This window comes from Rhinoderma darwinii, chromosome 5 (genome assembly GCF_050947455.1).
Source record: "Rhinoderma darwinii isolate aRhiDar2 chromosome 5, aRhiDar2.hap1, whole genome shotgun sequence".
Lineage (NCBI taxonomy): Eukaryota > Metazoa > Chordata > Amphibia > Anura > Rhinodermatidae > Rhinoderma > Rhinoderma darwinii.
This window is the reverse complement of record NC_134691.1, coordinates 342156221-342176585: the sequence shown is the minus strand read 5'-3', so window position 1 is coordinate 342176585 and position 20365 is coordinate 342156221. Positions and strand designations below refer to the sequence as shown.

The following is a 20365-nucleotide window of genomic DNA, read 5'->3' as shown; positions in this document are numbered from 1 at the left end:
TTGAGTGAGAAGGGGTGGGGATTGAAGGGGATGTACCTGTTTCCTGTTTGTGCTCTCCCTCTCTTCGCCAGGACACAGAAGCAGGAACATGTTCCCGCCCGCCCGCCCTGATGTGGATCGGTTGACCGCGGCAAAAGGTTGCTGCGGAGGGTGGTTCTTCTCGTCAAAGTTTATTTGCTTATTGACATTTGTCTTTGGGGGAGGTAAAATTTTGTCATTGCAGCTGCGGGGGGGAGTCCTTGAAGTAGGTCGTAAAAAGTGGTGGGGGGGAATGCATCACGGGATGCACCCCCAATTTGTCGGCTTCTTAGGGTGTTACCCCTTTTGAAAGCTGGGTTATATATATTTATATATATATGGTGGTCATCTGCAAAAAGGTAATTTGGTGCTCCTGGGCCGGGTTACGGCTGGGGGTAAGGTATTTGTGGGCAGATGGCCAAAATTAAGTATCGGTGGCTTCAAGGACTTGCCCCTGTCATTCTGGTTGGTTTATAATGTTATGACCCTGATAGGGTCGCAGTGGGTTATTTGTTGTTATGATGTATCCCCTTTTTTGGGGATTCAAAAATTATGGTATTTAAAGTTATTGTTATTTAAATAATAAACGGCTGCTGTGGCCATTAAAATCCAACTCTGTTTCAGTGTCTGCTTTGGGAGGGTAGATTTACATAAGGGGAGAAGCGACTCGACTTATTTGAGTCATGCGGGGAGAGTGTTACGGGTCCGGCATTAGAACACGTGGTGGTCAAAATGGCGCCGGACGCCAACCCCTGCAAAGGGGGCGGTACTGGTGGCCTGGTGACGCCAGGGGGTGTGTCCCCGTGTCCGGTTAATGGCGAGCCCGGGAAACTGGTCTCTGATGCGAGTCAGCGGTCTGGAGAACGGGTAAACCAGAAACCGGATGTGGTGTCTGAAAGCCGGAAGTCTGTCGGTGTCGCAGTAAAGCCGTCAGACGTTCCGGACAAGGGCAGTCACAGAGGGGGCTCCGGCTCTGTTGGCCACTCCTCTGTGGGAGGGGGGAGTGGTCCGGCGCCGGAGGCGGCTCCAGTGACATCAGTGGCTCCTTCGTCCGCATCACTGAAAAGTGGTGTAGGCGAGAAGGGGGCTGCTGGCGTCGGGGGCGGCGGTGGCCCCTTTCCCAAAAATGTTCCGCACATAGAAAAGATGGAGGTTAATGAGGCGGAGGGCACAGCGGGGACATCGCTTATAACATCTGGTGGCGTCCCTGCAAAGGTGCCTGATGATGCGGAGACTGAAGCAGTGTCTACCCACACAAAATGTACAGGAAAAATACATAACATAGGACCAGGCCTGGCCAGAAGGATGACTGCAGGGGGACCTGGTGGGTTAAATAAAAAAGTTGCGGCTGTGGATGTGGGAACTGCTGGGGGTATGCAGGTGTCTGTAAATAAAGTTGCTGGAGTGTCTGCTGGTAATGGGGTGTTGAGTGCTGTGTCTGTAGGTGGTGAGGTGGTGGGTGGTGGGGATGGGGTATCAACCAGGGGCAATGGGCCTGGCGCTCCTCTTGCTGTGACATCCGGCAGGTCTTATGCTGGTGTGGCAGCGGGGGGACAGCGGGCCCACCCATCTTCATCCTCAAGGTCCGGGGACGGTAACTTGCAACAACGTCTCTTGGACGCTTTAAGAGAGGGAAAGCAAACCCTAACCATAGGGGGAGTGCAGAAGGACCTGTCTTTCTGGATAGACAGATATGGTCTAAATGCCTTCCGAGAGCAACGAGGAGATCAGTGGTCGCTCCCAACAGCCGGGCAGGCTGTAGCCAGGAGGAATGTGGTCCGTCTCCGGTGGCGTGGCAATGATGCGTGCCCTCCCAGAAAGAGGGTGGTGGAGCTGCTGCTGGGGATGGGCTTCAAGGCGAGTGACATCTTTGCCTTGATACATCCTCATGGCTCGGTCGAGTTCGACATCAGCTTTGTTCACCTAGGGGGCCTTGAGGTCTTCTGGGGGAACTACGAGCTGATGAAGGACGAGCCTGGCTGGCGAGACTTTGCTGCACAAGCAATTTCTCGCCAAAGTGGTCCCAAGAGAGTGACCGTTCTTACCCGTAATGAGTCACTCTCTTGTATTGATATCATGACCTGGTTGGGAAGGTACGGAGAGGTAGTAGAGATGCCACGGAAGAACATGGATGAGTTTGGCATCTGGTCAGGGGCCTGGACGTTCATGGTTAAACTAAAGCGTCTGGGACAGACGGTGTCCCACATACCATCGTCTGCTTTCCTGGGAAGAGATCGGATCCTTGTCTTCTACCAGGGGCAGCCGAAGTTGTGTCACCGGTGTGGCGACCCCTCACATTTGAGTGCAGGCTGCAAGGTGCAGAAGTGTGCTCATTGTGGGGGGATTGGTCATCTAGCCGCATCGTGTGACCGGATTCGCTGCAACCTGTGTGGTGACTTAGGTCACCCGTTCAGTCGGTGTCCTCGCTCTGTTGTCAATGCTTGTTCCAAACCTGCAGAGGATGAGAGGAGGGAGGCCTCCGTGGGTGAGGGTGCGGGCAGGGACGATGGGGCACAGGGGCAAGGGAAGAATGCAAAGAAGGGTCCCCCTTCTCGCCAGAGAAGGGCGGAGAAGCGAAGGAAGGAGAGGATTCAGAGGGCGCTCCAGGAAACTGGGACGACCTCTGATTCGGATCTGGATGACCCCCCTGAAGCTGATGCCCCTGGGGAGGCCGAATTGAACGAGGAGATGAGGAGGATCCAAAGGGAGCAGAGGGCTGAGGACTCTCAGTCCTCCCACTATGAAAGTGTGGGAGAGGAAGAGAGGACTCAGCCTACAGCAAAAGGGACACCGGGCAAAACCCAAGGGCCAAATACATCTGGCCCCGCCCTGGCCCAGGAAGGTAAATCCTGTACCCCCCTGGTGCGCTCTACTGATCGATACCATGCTCTTGTGGACGTTCCAGCCTCCCATACTAAGAGGGAGGGCATGGTAGGGCACCCCAGAGTCGTTGAGCCTCCCCTGCTGCAGGGGCCGTTGCCCCCAGAGGGGGAGGTTGACCCGGAACTTGGGGATGAAGATGGGAATAGGGTGGTGAGTATGGACTCCTCAGTTTGCAAGAAGCGAGGCAAAGAAGGGGGGTCCTCATCAGATAGAGGGGGGGGTGGGAAGAAGAAAGCCGTCTAACTCAAACATCCATGATGGCGGCACCCACTCCGTTGACGCTGGCATCAATTAACGTTGCCAGCATTAAGTCAGATAGGGCGAGATTTGCAGCCTTTGATTTTCTTGGCCGAGTTGAAGCCGACATTTTGTTTTTGCAGGAGACCAGGCTGTCACTTTTGGCAGACGTCGTTAAATCTAGGAGGGAGTGGCGACGCGGGCCCTCCTACTGGTCTCTTGCGGCTGAGCCCTATAGCGGAGTGGCGGTCCTTTTCACCGCACCGGTAACATGCCGACGGATGATTGAGTTAGAAATGGGGAGGTGCTTGATCTTAGATGTCCTCATGAGGGGACAGGAATTAAGACTAATCAATATATACGGACCCCAGAGCAAATGGGACCGTAAAAGTCTCTTCATGAGGATTAAGCCTTTCCTTTTTACAGGTCGACAAGTTATCTTTGGAGGGGACTTCAATACTGTCGTGAGGCCCTGAGATAGAGGAGGTTCCGGAGATAAAAAATTGACCTATGATAGTGTAGCATTAAAAAATATAGTTAGCGATGCTCGCCTGGTGGATATCCACATCAGGCATACCCCAGGCCACTCGGGTTTCACCTATCGTAGAGGTAGTTGTAGGTCTAGGATAGACAGGTTTTTTTTGAAGGAGGAAGCCATCTCTTCACCAGTGTCCGTTGTTGAGGTGGAGTTCTCCGATCACTGTATGATTATTTTCTCTTTGAACATTGCAGAGTCCCTCCAGATGGGAAGAGGTATATGGAGGCTGAATTCTACTCTCTTGGAAGAAGCGGAGATAAGACAGGACTTTGAGGATTTTCTTCAGAGCCAGGTACCTTTGTTGGATCTCAGTGGTACTAAGTCTGAGTGGTGGGAGTTGTTTAAAGTCCGGGTGGCAGGATTTTTCCGCAGGCTCTCGAGCCTCAGGTCCATGAGTAGGTACCGCCTATATCAGGAACTGAGGAGGAAACTCGAACATCTGGTCTCAACCGGGGGTAGTGGGGAGGAGATCTCCGTGGTGAAAGCTTTGCTCAGGAGGTGTCAGTATGATAGGCACACATCTTTAGTTCTTGAGAGGGATTTCGGGAGGTACCGCTCGCCCGACCCCTACAGGAACTGTAAGATGTCAGTGAGTCGTAAGGTTGTGACAGGACTGATTGATAGTACAGGATCTCTGAAGAGATCCAAATCAGGGATCTTGGAGGTCGTCAGATCCTTCTACTCGCACCTCTTGGGGAAGCAAGATCCAAACCGAGACGAGATGTCGGCTTTCCTGGCTGAAACCATCCCTGAGCCAGGGGTAGACCCCTCTCTCGGTGTTTTGATAGACTCGATCAAGGAAGAGGAAGTGGGATTGGCGATTGATGGGCTTGCCCTCAAAAAATCGCCAGGGCCGGATGGCTTAACATCCGAGTTTTATAAGACTTTTAAAGGAACCCTAGTTCCCCTCTTGACTGAGGTGTTTAATGAGTGCCTTTCCTCGGGTACTTTGCCAATGTCAATGAGGAGGTCGGCCTTGATCGTTTTATCGAAGGGTAAAGACTCGACCCGTATTGAGAATTGGCGTCCCATAGCGCTGCTCAATACGGACAGAAAGGTTCTCGCAAAGGTGCTGTTTAATCGGCTGGTGAAGTTTGCATCCCGGCTCCTTTCGCCGGTCCAGCATTGCTCTGTTCCAGGCCGCAGCACATTTAGTGCTGTCCTCAGTGTCAGAGAGGCAGTGGAGCAGGGAAATTCTGGTCGGTGGGAGGGGTACATCCTGTCCTTGGACCAGGCCAAGGCTTTTGACCGGGTGGACCACGAGTACCTCTGGTCGGTCCTTCTGAGGTACGGCCTACCGGGGGGGTTTGTCAATTGGCTACAGACCTTATACACTGGGGCTGAGACTTTTGCGCTGGTGAACGGTTGGGTTGGAACCCCCTTTGAGGTTGGGTCTGGTGTCCGCCAGGGTTGTCCCTTGAGCCCTTTGCTATATGCGTTCGCAATTGATCCTTTTCTTAAAAGGATCGATCGTGGGCCATTGGCGGGAGTCAGGGCCGGCCTGGAGGGGCCGGAGGCCACTCAGAGGGTGGTTGCGTACGCAGACGACGTCTCCATTTTTGTCTCCTCGAGAGGGGAAGCAGAGTGGGTGATGTCGGAAGTGGAGCGTTACTCATTGGCATCTGGGTCCAAGATCAACCGGGATAAGTGCAAAAGTCTCTGGCTGGGAGGAGGAGATCCTGGTTTTGATCTCCCGGACACCCTTCCAGAGCCTCAGGGGTCTGCTAAGATCTTAGGAGTCGAATTTGGCCCGGGTGATTACCCCAAGAAGAACTGGGAGGATAGGCTGAATCTAGTTGCCCAGAAGGTCGACCAATGGAAGGGTTGGTCCTTAACCCTGAGGGAAAGGGTTCACTTGGCCAAGGCCTACCTGGTGCCCATGTTGCTTTACCTGGGCAGTGTGTGCATCTTGCCAGAACCTCTCTGGACTCGGGTCTATAGCCTGTTCTTCCAGCTGTTATGGGGGAACAGGCTCAACCTAATCAAGAGGGAGGTTACTTACCCACCAAGGACACTAGGCGGGTTAGGTATGGTTAACCCGGTGGTGTTCCTAGTGAACACCTTTGTTAAGATCAACCTGGCAAACCTCTGGCAAGAGAGGGCTCCTTGGTGGATATCCTCCTGCAGGGGGTGGTTTCGGCCTTTCTTCCAGGAATGGGAGAGAGGAGGGCAAGTGAAAGACCTGCGTACACCTCACGGACATCTCCCGGCTTATGCCACCCTGGCGCTGAAGATTGTTCGCCGGTGGGGTCTGGAGGTGTGGGAGATCAGGACCATGTCGAGAAAATTTCTTGACAAGAGGGTCCTGATGACCCACTTCCAGAAGCCCCTGGCGCTCAAAGACTGCCCAAGTAGTGACCTCGGGGTGGGATTAAAACTTTTAAATTCAGCGAGGATTCCCCAGAAGTTTTGGGATCTGGCTTGGCGTTGCTTCCATGGGAGACTGTATGTGAGGGACAATCTAAAGTGCAGAAGCTCTGATGATCGCGATTGCCCCCGGGAGGAGTGTGGCGGAGTGCTGGAAAGCATGGAGCATTTCCTGCTTCATTGCCCTTTCAATACAGAGGTATACAAAAGGGTGGGAGCCTCCATTGGTTGGCCAGGCCTAACCAGCCTCTCCTATGCTGGGTGGGCCTATGGAGTGTTCGGAGACCTCGGTGGTAGGGACCATTGCACCTTGTTTCTAGTCAGTATAGTGGTCAGGCACTTTATGTGGAATGCACGATGTCTAGTTTCTACCCAGAAGAAAATCCTCCTAGTGGATGAGGTTGTTAGCAATATCATGGGTGACCTGGTGAAGGTGCATTCTTTGGAGGTCGGCAGATTGGGAGCATCCAAAGCCTCTCGTCTTTGGAGGGGCTTTTCCTTTTGGGTGCCTTAATGTGTCTACCTTCATGAGGGAGGGGGGGTCGTCACCGGTGCTCAACTGGAGGTGGGGGTCTGCGTTCCGCTGAGGCACCAAAAAATTATAGAGATAGGGCTCGGAATAAGGGAAAGGTGAGGGTCAGCATAGGGTCAGCTTTCAATAGGGTCAAGAAAGGGCTAGTAATAGGGTAAGGAGATAGGGCAAGCGATAGGGAGGGTGCAGCGGTGGACATGGTACCTTGGCCTCCGGGGGGGAGCTGGGGGGGCTTTCCCTTCTCTCTATCTGGTGATGGGCTAGGTAAGCACTGGAAGATTTTTATTTTGTTTAGGATTGAAATGGCAGGAAAAAGGTTTACAAGCGACCGAACTTGGTGCTTTCGGGTACGGTGTATTTTGTATATGGTTTGGTATTTGGACAAGTTGGTGACGTGTATTGTATTATATTGTAGAAATGTTGTTAGAATAGGGATAGACTTAAGTGGGTTAATAGATAGGTTGGGAGGGGGTCGGGTGGGGGGGGGGTTTGCCTGACCCAGCCCCGGACTATGCGGACATGGGAGGACATGGGGCGGGGGGCTGGGCTGGGGTGTTGGGTGTGGTGGTGGGGGCCAGCATCTGGACTATGCGGACGTGAGAGGACATGAGGCGAGATGCTGGCTGGGGTGGTGGAGTTTAGGTAAGAAGGGTAAGGTTAGGGAAAGTCAGGATGTGTATAGTGTGATTAAAAAATATATATATATAAAAAAAATAAAAAAATAAAAAAAATAAATTGGGATTAGTATTATTATATTTTGGATTGTTTTTGTTATTATTATTATTTTATTTGTTATCATTATTATGTTGTTTCTTTAGGCCCTTGGTTGACGCGGGTCGGGGGATTTTCTGTTAGTACTTTTGATTACGTTTATATGATGTTTGTATATATTCTAGTTATTGTTTAGTTTCGGATGAAGTGTAGATGTAAGTATATAAGAGTGGGGTGTATGTGGCCGGGTCTGGTATGGTTTTCTCTTCTCATATACAGAGATGTATATAAGAAAATTTGTTTATAAGAATTTGGTTGTGACTTTTTGGTTATATGGAATTAGTTATGTATTTGTTTTTCAGTTTATGTTTTGTAAATTTATATAAAATAAAGAGATACAGGATATAACTCAGGATCAGTACAGGATAAGTAATGTAATGTATGTACACAGTGACTCCACCAGCAGAATAGTGAGTGCAGCTCTGGAGTATAATACAGGATGTAACTCAGGATCAGTACAGGATAAGTAATGTAATGTATGTACACAGTGACTCCACCAGCAGAATAGTGAGTGCAGCTCTGGAGTATAATACAGGATGTAACTCGGGATCAGTACGGGATAAGTAATGTAATGTATGTACACAGTGACTCCGCCAGCAGAATAGTGAGTGCAGCTCTGGAGTATAATACAGGATGTAACTCAGGATCAGTACAGGATATGTAATGTATGTACACAGTGTGACTCCACCAGCAGAATAGTGAGTGCAGCTCTGGAGTATAATACAGGATGTAACTCCGGATCAGTACAGGATAAGTAATGTAATGTATGTACACAGTGACTCCGCCAGCAGAATAGTGAGTGCAGCTCTGGAGTATAATACAGCATATAATCAGGATCAGTACAGGATAAGTAATGTAATGTATGTACACAGTGACTCCACCAGCAGAATAGTGAGTGCAGCTCTGGAGTATAATACAGGATGTAACTCAGGATCAGTACAGGATAAGTAATGTAATGAATGTACACAGTGACTACACCAGCAGAATAGTGAGTGCAGCTCTGGAGTATAATACAGGATGTAACTCAGGATCAGTACAGGATAAGTAATGTAATGTATGTACACAGTGACTCCACCAGCAGAATAGTGAGTGCAGCTCTGGAGTATAATACAGGATGTAACTCTGGATCAGTACAGGATAAGTAATGTAATGTATGTACACAGTGACTCCGCCAGCAGAATAGTGAGTGCAGCTCTGGAGTATAATACAGCATATAATCAGGATCAGTACAGGATAAGTAATGTAATGTATGTACACAGTGACTCCACCAGCAGAATAGTGAGTGCAGCTCTGGAGTATAATACAGGATGTAACTCAGGATCAGTACAGGATAAGTAATGTAATGAATGTACACAGTGACTCCACCAGCAGAATAGTGAGTGCAGCTCTGGAGTATAATACAGGATGTAACTCAGGATCAGTACAGGATAAGTAATGTAATGTATGTACACAGTGACTCCACCAGCAGAATAGTGAGTGCAGCTCTGGAGTATAATACAGGATGTAACTCGGGATCAGTACGGGATAAGTAATGTAATGTATGTACACAGTGACTCCGCCAGCAGAATAGTGAGTGCAGCTCTGGAGTATAATACAGGATGTAACTCAGGATCAGTACAGGATATGTAATGTATGTACACAGTGTGACTCCACCAGCAGAATAGTGAGTGCAGCTCTGGAGTATAATACAGGATGTAACTCCGGATCAGTACAGGATAAGTAATGTAATGTATGTACACAGTGACTCCGCCAGCAGAATAGTGAGTGCAGCTCTGGAGTATAATACAGCATATAATCAGGATCAGTACAGGATAAGTAATGTAATGTATGTACACAGTGACTCCACCAGCAGAATAGTGAGTGCAGCTCTGGAGTATAATACAGGATGTAACTCAGGATCAGTACAGGATAAGTAATGTAATGAATGTACACAGTGACTACACCAGCAGAATAGTGAGTGCAGCTCTGGAGTATAATACAGGATGTAACTCAGGATCAGTACAGGATAAGTAATGTAATGTATGTACACAGTGACTCCACCAGCAGAATAGTGAGTGCGGCTCTGGAGTATAATACAGGATGTAACTCAGGATCAGTACAGGATAAGTAATGTAATGTATGTACACAGTGACTCCACCAGCAGAATAGTGAGTGCAGCTCCGGAGTATAATACAGGATGTAACACAGGATCAGTACAGGATAAGTAATGTAATGTATGTACACAGTGACTCCACCAGCAGAATAGTGAGTGCAGCTCCGGAGTATAATAGAGGATGTAACTCAGGATCAGTACAGGATAAGTAATGTAATGTATGTACACAGTGACTCCACCAGCAGAATAGTGAGTGCAGCTCTGGAGTATAATACAGGATATAACTCAGGATCAGTACAGGATAAGTAATGTAATGTATGTACACAGTGACTCCACCTGCAGAATAGCGAGCGCAGCTCTGGAGTATAATACAGGATATAACTCAGGATCAGTACAGGATATGTAATGTAATGTATGTACACAGTGACTCCACCAGCAGAATAGTGAGTGCAGCTCTGGAGTATAATACAGGATGTAACTCCGGATCAGTACAGGATAAGTAATGTAATGTATGTACACAGTGACTCCATCAGCAGAATAGTGAGTGCAGCTCTGGAGTATTATACAGGATATAACTCAGGATCAGTACAGGATAAGTAATGTATGTGCGCAGTGACTCCACCAGCAGAATAGTGAGTGCAGCTCTGGAGTATAATACAGGATATAACTCAGGATCAGTACAGGATAAGTAATGTAATGTATGTACACAGTGACTCCACCAGCAGAATAGTGAGTGCAGCTCCGGAGTATAATACAGGATGTAACTCAGGAGCAGTACAGGATAAGTAATGTAATGTATGTACACAGTGACTCCACCAGCAGAATAGTGAGTGCAGCTCTGGAGTATAATACAGGATGTAACTCAGGAGCAGTACAGGATAAGTAATGTAATGTATGTACACAGTGACTCCACCAGCAGAATAGTGAGTGCAGCTCTGGAGTATAATATAGGATATAACTCAGGATCAGTACAGGATAAGTAATGTAATGTATGTACACAGTGACTCCACCAGCAGAATAGTGAGTACAGCTCTGGAGTATATACAGGATATAAGTCAGGATCAGTATGGGATAAGTAATGTCATGTATGTAACTGTAATATGGTGCTCAGAGGTGTAGGGACCCTTTACGCGTATGCTACACTTATATAATAGGGAACTGCATGAAAATAATCCGACCTGTCCCATCAATAATTTGGTTTTCTTTTAGATGTATAAACAGAATGCAGACCCTGTTTAGCAGCAGCCTGTATTCTGTCTCTAGGGCAGAAGACACAGGCTCCCATAAAACATGCTGTATCTGCTGTGGCGCTTGAATCCCCTATTATCAGAGCAGTTCCTATAATATCAGTATATAAGGTAATTGCTATTTGAGTATTTTTCTTGTTTATGACCTGCAGCGCGGTCACCGAGGATGAGCCGGGAGTAACTTTGCTCGGTCAGTAAATCCTGCGGCACGCGAGATCTCCTACTTCACAGCGTCACCTGATCCTATATATAAAGGGATGGCCCCGCCGGTGATCTGAAGTTATTGTGGGGGGGTGGGGGGGGGGCTGCAGGCGGCCCCTGATCTCTGCAGCAGCTCCTCTCTGGTTTATAGGGGGTCACTCTATGACCTTTATGTGCCCTTATTGGATGTATGGAAAGGGGTTTAGCAAGTGGGAGACCCCCTACAGGTAATATCCCTGGGAACGCCCCGCAATCATTGACTGTACCGTTATCTTATTATCCCCCAGATCTTATTAACTGGCGGCTTTTCCTGTAATTCCTCCGCCGACGCGGTACACAGATTATCCGGGGACGGGTAACAAAAGACGAATATATATATCCTGTATCAGAAACACGGGTGCCGAGAAATATAGGAATAAGAATATCGGGTCATTGAAAAGGGTTTAAAGGGGTTGTCACTCAGCTTTCTAAACACCCTGCATGGCATATAAAACTGCTTGTTATATAGAGTTACACTGCTACCTGCTCCACCTGTATAAGCGGAATTCTATTCAGGAACCAGGAGGCCCAGGATGAACACAACTCTAGTTCCTGTTCAGAGAGAATAAATATACGGTCTATAGGTGAGTATCAGATAATCCTCGTTTGCTTTTACTGACCGGGGCCTTACACTTTATATAAAATACCCAACCTGAGGCCAGTCTCACGTGAGCGTAATACTGGCGCGTTATTACGGCGGCAAATCCCGGCACGACTGCGTCCTAACGACTTAAACTAACGGCATCATAGATCCCAGATTTTCAATTCTGCAACAAATCTGTCCCGTGTGAACGTTCCCTACGGAGGACAGTCCTCATGGCAGAATCTATATGTGGCCCCTCTCTTGGTGCGGCCCTCGATGATCAGATCGGGCACTTAAAAAGGTTTCCAGTTTTCAGGAAGAAAAAAAACACGTATTTACGGCATGATGAAAAGTTCTACAACTTTCTAATAGGCTTTGCCTATCCATTCCTCGCTATTTTCAAGATCTCTGCTTGTTTTCAGTGAATAGAAACATTTCTGTTGATATTTACGAAGCTTTGGAAAGCTGGGTGACCACTTTCCTAGACTCCTGAGTGGCAATGACTGGATATTCAGCAATGCTTTCCCTACTCCTCAGTATTGAGCTCCGTGTGGGCGGTTTTAGGATTGTCTGGAGGTGACGGACGACGTGTTTGATGCCTGTGATTATTCCCGGTCTTTGTTCCGGACTAGTCCCCTCCACATTTGTCACGACATGTTGTCCTTTTCTCTCAGGGACTGGCGTGCAAGGCAGAAATCTATTGTTACAGGTATGTTCGGGGTTAAATATGATGTGTGACCTGTTGCTGGGTATTCAGGCGCTGCCAGCCAGACCGCGGCCCGGGCACTGCCCGGAGTATTCATCTATCTGGTTGGTGTAAGGATTCTGCCGAGCAAAAATAGGGCCACACGTGGCCCCCAGATGAGAGATCCAAGGACGCGCAGAAATGTCTATATGAAGCATAAGGACACATTCCTATAGACGCTTGTAAGGGGGCGACCTCCTGTCACCCTCCGCCGATCCTGTGTGTCCCCCTCCTGGGGTGCCTGCTTGTATTCTGCGTATCCCCCTCTCAAAGTCACCCTTTTATTATCTTCCTTCATCCGGTCACCCGCCGATAAAGTGTTCACCCTAACGCCATTGAAGGGGGATAAAAATAGGGCGTAGAAGCAGCAAAAAATTAAAATTCGGCCTGTAAACTTCCGGGCCCTCGTTCAGCTCCAGGAGCCGCTATACTGGGGTCTAAATATATTTAGGGGGTCTGGGGTATGCACTTGATTTAGTGGTGTGGTTTGGGGTCTGATACATTTAGTCACACCCTTTTATATAAACCACACCCCTTACATTTTTGTGAAAATCCTCCGCTGTTATCCTGCCATCCAGAGAAAGGCACTCAGGTAGTTCTGCTGGGTAGCCCACACCCTTCCCCTGTGCCCAGCGTAAGAATAGAGTACAGGGTTCAGCTTCTGAGGAGAGTTTTGTGTATGCCGCTGCCAACCTCCGCCCATCGCAAGTGGTAACTTCAGCGCGGTGCCGGTATGAGGGTGTGGAGATATGGATGTAGTTGTCTGATAGACGCTGTTCATTGTTCTGCAGTTTATATTGTTTCACCGGGGGTGAGATTACGATCAGTGGTGAGTGGGTCTTATAGGGTCGGTCCTACAGGGAGCCAAAGAGGCGAAAGTATTCCCCCTGCTCGGGGTGCCCTAGGCTGCCCTTCATATCAATGTCATTCATTGCCCACATACACAGTACAATCTACAATGCCCAGAGTGCCATAGTGCAGCCACACAGTTACCCACACAGTGTGCCCACACAATGCTATATATTGCCCACATAAACCCAAACAGTACCAACGTAGAGTTAATCTCTATCCACATAACCAGTGCCCACATAATGCTATAATTTGTCTGCATAGTGTCAAACTGCTTCCGGAGAGCACAATACTTCAACATACAGTCATATAGGGCTCACATAGTGTCATATAGTGCTCACATAGTGTCATATAGGGCTCACATAGTGTCATATAGTGCTCACATAATATCATATAGTGCTCACATAGCATCATACAGTGCTCACATAGTGTCATATAGGGCTCACATAGTGTCATAAAGTGCTCACATAGTGTCATATAGTGCTCACATAGTGTCATATAGTGCTCACATAGGGTCATATAGTGCTCACATAGTGTCATATAGTGCTCACATAGCATCATACAGTGCTCACATAGCGTCATATAGTGCTCACATAATATCATATAGTGCTCACATAGCATCATACAGGGCTCACATAGTGTCATATAGGGCTCACATAGTGTCATAAAGTGCTCACATAGTGTCATATAGTGCTCACATAGTGTCATATAGTGCTCACATAGGGTCATATAGTGCTCACATAGTGTCATATAGTGCTCACATAATATCATATAGTGCTCACATAATATAATATAGTGCTCACATAGCATCATACAGTGCTCACATAGTGTCATATAGTGCTCACATAATATCATATAGTGCTCACATAGCATCATACAGTGCTCACATAGTGTCATATAGGGCTCACATAGTGTCATAAAGTGCTCACATAGTGTCATATAGTGCTCACATAGTGTCATATAGGGCTCACATAGTGTCATAAAGTGCTCACATAGTGTCATATAGTGCTCACATAGTGTCATATAGTGCTCACATAGGGTCATATAGGGCTCACTTAGTGTCATATAGTGCTCACATAGTATCATATAGTGCTCACATAGTGTCATATAGTGCTCACATAATATCATATAGTGCTCACATAGTATCATATAGTGCTCACATAGTATATAGTGCTCACATAGTATCAGATAGTGCTCACATAGTATCAGATAGTGCTCACATAGTGTCATATAGTGCTCACATAGTGTCATATAGTGCTCACATAGTGTCATATAGTGCTCACATAGTGTCATATAGTGCTCACATAGTGTCATATAGTGCTCACATAGTGTCATATAGTGCTCACATAGCGTCATATAGCACTCACATAGTATCATATAGTGCTCACATAGCGTCATATAGTGCTCACATAGTGTCATTAAGGGCTCACATAGCATATCATATAGTGCTCACATAGCGTCATATAGTGCTCACATAGCGTCATATAGCGCTCACAGTGTCATTAAGGGCTCACATAGTGTCATTAAGGGCTCACATAGTGTCATATAGTGCTCACATAGCGTCATATAGCACTCACATAGTATCATATAGTGCTCACATAGCGTCATATAGTGCTCACATAGTGTCATTAAGGGCTCACATAGTGTAATATAGTGCTCACATAGTGTCATATAGCGCTCACATAGTGTCATTAAGGGTTCACATAGCATATCATATAGTGCTCACATAGCGTCATATAGTGCTCACATAATATCATATAGTGCTCACATAATATAATATAGTGCTCACATAGCATCATACAGTGCTCACATAGTGTCATATAGTGCTCACATAATATCATATAGTGCTCACATAGCATCATACAGTGCTCACATAGTGTCATATAGGGCTCACATAGTGTCATAAAGTGCTCACATAGTGTCATATAGTGCTCACATAGTGTCATATAGGGCTCACATAGTGTCATAAAGTGCTCACATAGTGTCATATAGTGCTCACATAGTGTCATATAGTGCTCACATAGGGTCATATAGGGCTCACTTAGTGTCATATAGTGCTCACATAGTATCATATAGTGCTCACATAGTGTCATATAGTGCTCACATAATATCATATAGTGCTCACATAGTATCATATAGTGCTCACATAGTATATAGTGCTCACATAGTATCAGATAGTGCTCACATAGTATCAGATAGTGCTCACATAGTGTCATATAGTGCTCACATAGTGTCATATAGTGCTCACATAGTGTCATATAGTGCTCACATAGTGTCATATAGTGCTCACATAGTGTCATATAGTGCTCACATAGTGTCATATAGTGCTCACATAGCATCATATAGCACTCACATAGTATCATATAGTGCTCACATAGCGTCATATAGTGCTCACATAGTGTCATTAAGGGCTCACATAGCATATCATATAGTGCTCACATAGCGTCATATAGTGCTCACATAGCGTCATATAGCGCTCACAGTGTCATTAAGGGCTCACATAGTGTCATTAAGGGCTCACATAGTGTCATATAGTGCTCACATAGCGTCATATAGCACTCACATAGTATCATATAGTGCTCACATAGCGTCATATAGTGCTCACATAGTGTCATTAAGGGCTCACATAGTGTAATATAGTGCTCACATAGTGTCATATAGCGCTCACATAGTGTCATTAAGGGTTTACATAGCATATCATATAGTGCTCACATAGCGTCATATAGTGCTCACATAATATAATATAGTGCTCACATAGCATCATACAGTGCTCACATAGTGTCATATAGTGCTCACATAATATCATATAGTGCTCACATAGCATCATACAGTGCTCACATAGTGTCATATAGGGCTCACATAGTGTCATAAAGTGCTCACATAGTGTCATATAGTGCTCACATAGTGTCATATAGGGCTCACATAGTGTCATAAAGTGCTCACATAGTGTCATATAGTGCTCACATAGTGTCATATAGTGCTCACATAGGGTCATATAGGGCTCACTTAGTGTCATATAGTGCTCACATAGTATCATATAGTGCTCACATAGTGTCATATAGTGCTCACATAATATCATATAGTGCTCACATAGTATCATATAGTGCTCACATAGTATATAGTGCTCACATAGTATCAGATAGTGCTCACATAGTATCAGATAGTGCTCACATAGTGTCATATAGTGCTCACATAGTGTCATATAGTGCTCACATAGTGTCATATAGTGCTCACATAGTGTCATATAGTGCTCACATAGTGTCATATAGTGCTCACATAGTGTCATATAGTGCTCACATAGCGTCATATAGCACTCACATAGTATCATATAGTGCTCACATAGCGTCATATAGTGCTCACATAGTGTCATTAAGGGCTCACATAGCATATCATATAGTGCTCACATAGCGTCATATAGTGCTCACATAGCGTCATATAGCGCTCACAGTGTCATTAAGGGCTCACATAGTGTCATTAAGGGCTCACATAGTGTCATATAGTGCTCACATAGCGTCATATAGCACTCACATAGTATCATATAGTGCTCACATAGCGTCATATAGTGCTCACATAGTGTCATTAAGGGCTCACATAGTGTAATATAGTGCTCACATAGTGTCATATAGCGCTCACATAGTGTCATTAAGGGTTCACATAGCATATCATATAGTGCTCACATAGCGTCATATAGTGCTCACATAGCGTCATATAGCGCTCACAGTGTCATTAAGGGCTCACATAGTGTCATTAAGGGCTCACATAGTGTCATATAGTGCTCACATAGCGTCATATAGCACTCACATAGTATCATATAGTGCTCACATAGCGTCATATAGTGCTCACATAGTGTCATTAAGGGCTCACATAGTGTCATATAGTGCTCACATAGTGTCATATAGTGCTCACATAGTGTCATATAGCGCTCACATAGTGTCATTAAGGGTTCACATAGCATATCATATAGTGCTCACATAGCGTCATATAGTGCTCACATAGTGTCATTAAGGGCTCACATAGTGTCATATAGTGCTCACATAGAGTCATATAGGGCTCACATAGTGTCATATAGGGCTCACATAGTGTCATATAGGGCTCACATAGTGTCATATAGGGCTCACGTAATATCATATAGTGCTCACATAGTGTCATATAGGGCTCACATAGTGTCATATAGCGCTCACATAGAGTCATATAGGGCTCACATAGAGTCATATAGGGCTCACATAGTGTCATATAGTGCTCACATAGTGTCATATAGGGCTCACATAGTGTCATATAGGGCTCACATAGAGTCATATAGGGCTCACATAGAGTCATATAGGGCTCACATAGTGTCATATAGTGCTCACATAGTGTCATATAGGGCTCACATAGTGTCATATAGCGCTCACATAGAGTCATATAGGGCTCACATAGAGTCATATAGGGCTCACATAGTGTCATATAGGGCTCACATAGTGTCATATAGGGCTCACATAGAGTCATATTGTACCCAGATGAATAGTGGATTATAGTGCCCATTTACACCCTACAATGTTTGTATAGAGCTACAGTCGCCATGACAGAACAGTCACCGCTTACTTCTTCCCCCACTGACTGGACTTCCCTGCCCTGCGTTCTTCTTATTGACATTATGAGTTTTACCGTCTTAGAGATTCCCAGTGGTCTTCCCAGCTGCCATGATGGGTAAACTTTGGGGGCATGAAGTAGAGTGACAACTAATGTGGTAACACTGGGCACTTATGACTCCACATATGAATCTTGGATATATTTTAAGGACATTATCTCACCTTCTGGATCAGCAGCACAATGATGGGGATGAGCTGCGTCCGCTCTTGTTCCAGGCTGAACAGCGTCTGCGGCGTGCGGATAAAAACCTTTGTGTATCCATAAGCCACGTCATCCTGGAAGTCATGCTGCTCGATCAGAGCTTTGGTGGCCTCCATGTCCGTGTCCATCAGGTGATTGGGCCATGTGTATTCACAGGTCATCTTATATCTGTCGTATAGATTATAATGTAACACTGGTTATTATAGAATGTTACAATAATAAAAATGTCACGTAAAAGAGCATTTCCCCTTAAAGTTAAAGGGATTGTCCAGGATTAGAAAAACACGGCTGCTTTCTTCCAGAAACTGCACCACTCCGGTCCACAGGTTGTGTGTGCTATTACAGCTCAGGCCCATTCACTTCAATAAAACTGAGCTGCAATACCAGACACAACCTGTGGACACGTGTGGCGCTATATCTGAAAAAAAAAAAAGAACCATGCTGTACAACCCCTTTTAAAGGGGTTTTCTGGGACTGTAGAATTGGTGGCCAGTAATATCTGAATATTGGGGTCCGACACAACACTACTGCCCATCAGCTAAATGAAGGGGCTGTTGCACTTGAAACATGACTAGGGATGGGTTTTTCTCTGCTTTTTGGGGAGAGTTTCTGGCTTGGCTAAAATACCTAATCATGTTCTAAGGCTCTCACGTGGGTCGGACATTGACTTACAGTGAAGCTACCTCCAACAGGTGGCACTAGAGAGACTGTTTCCTTCTCCTGGAGAATAACTCATTTGCATATATTTTTCCCATAAAGCATTGCATGTCAGCTGAGTCTCCTTAATGAGAACCAGCACCCCCTGAGAACTTCCACAAATGTTAGTATCTCGGTCAGCGTCCTGGCCCTCATATCTGTCTAGTTCGGCAGTGATCAGTCCTCTGCCCTCACACTGCTTCATATTATTACCATCATATTGGCGGCCAGGTAGTGAGGACTCATTCTTGTGGCGGTACCTGTGTAGAAATCTTTCATAGGGTTGTCTATAGGCAAATCCAGCCCTTCTGACCCGCACATTCTCCAGGAGTCCCAAATATTCCACCTGGTGGAGGCACCTGCGGTCATCGAACAGGATGGGAGACTTCTGATCATTAGGCTTGACACAACGCACATAATATGGCTCCTGAAAGATAAAGGTTCAACAGTCACCGATCCTCACCGATCCCTCATATCATACAGATAACGGCAGGGAAACCGACCAATCAGAGTACAGAGATCCTCCGATACAACATAATAGAGCTCAAAGACAACCCCACTGGGAGGTGACTTTTTAGTTGATCCCTCACCGATCTATCTTCAAGTCACCCTTTATGTTCTCCCCAATCATCCATTAGCCCCACGTTCACTGATCTTTATAATGGCACATGGTATATATATCTTTATATATCTGCAGCGATTCTCCATAGGGAAGATTGTTCCCATATATACAATTTGTCTCCATATATTTTCGGGTATGATAACTGATTAAATAAAACTTCATCAGTAACGAAACAAAAACAACGAATAGTTAATGTTCACCTTTCAACACTATTTTGATTTTAGGTAAAAAATGACCTTCTGATTATAAGGCCCTGTTCACACGGCGTGTCTTTGACGCGTTTTAACGCATGATTAAAGATTCCCATTGATATCAATGGGAAAGCGCATTGTTAGTGCATATCATGCGTTTTTTTAAGCGAGCGTATCTTAAAAACGTGTCATGTAAAAAAAGAAGCTTCAGGGCAATTCCTTGGCACGGAAAACACGCCTAATTCCCATAGTCAATGAGAGTCCTAATAACGCGCCAAAAAGACGCGCCAAAAGCACGCACTAAACGCATAAAAAAACAATAAAAAAAATGTCAAAAACACCTGTATTTTAAAAAACGCTTTACAAAAATGCTAGCGTTTTTGACACGTTTTACACCGGGGTTTTTTTGAGCGCTGTGTGAACAAGGCCTTAGTATTGCATGAAATAATTCTATATGCCAGCAGCCACCACTAGAGGGAGCTTAGGAGCTCGCTGCATAAGAATTAATAATTGAGTTCAATTGGCACTGCATATATTTGTATGTACTGAGCTCCCCCTAGTGGTGGCTGTAGGCAGCAGAATGTTATCATATAACTCTATGGTAGCTGTATATACCTGTATGTAGTGAGCTCCCCCTAGTGGTGGCTGAAGGCAGTAGAATGTTATCATGTAACTCTATGGGAGCTGTATATATCTGTATGTAGTGAGCTCCCCCTAGTGGTGGCTGCAGGCAGCAGAATGTTATCATGTAACTCTGGAAGCTGTATATATCTGTATGTAGTGAGCTCCCCCTAGTGGTGGCTGCAGGTAGCAGAATGTTATCATGCAACTCTATGGGAGCTGCATATATCTGTATGTAGTGAGCTCCCCCTAGTGGTGACTGCAGGCTGCAGAATGCTATCATGTAAGTCTATGGGAGCTGTA

At 46.0% G+C, this 20365-nt stretch overlaps 1 protein-coding gene across 2 annotated transcripts in view; it reads right to left on the bottom strand.

The window, feature by feature from the left end:
- The window catches only part of LOC142653091 (unconventional myosin-Ig-like), a 231647-nt gene that overhangs the window by 141120 nt on the left and 70162 nt on the right, over positions 1–20365 (bottom strand). For both annotated transcript variants that reach the window (XM_075828799.1, XM_075828800.1), the window contains exons 14-15: positions 18889–19055; positions 17893–18100 (exon numbers count right to left, since the gene is read on the bottom strand). In XM_075828799.1, the coding sequence (XP_075684914.1) occupies positions 17893–18100; positions 18889–19055 (375 nt within the window). The remainder of the gene's footprint in view (positions 1–17892; positions 18101–18888; positions 19056–20365) is intronic.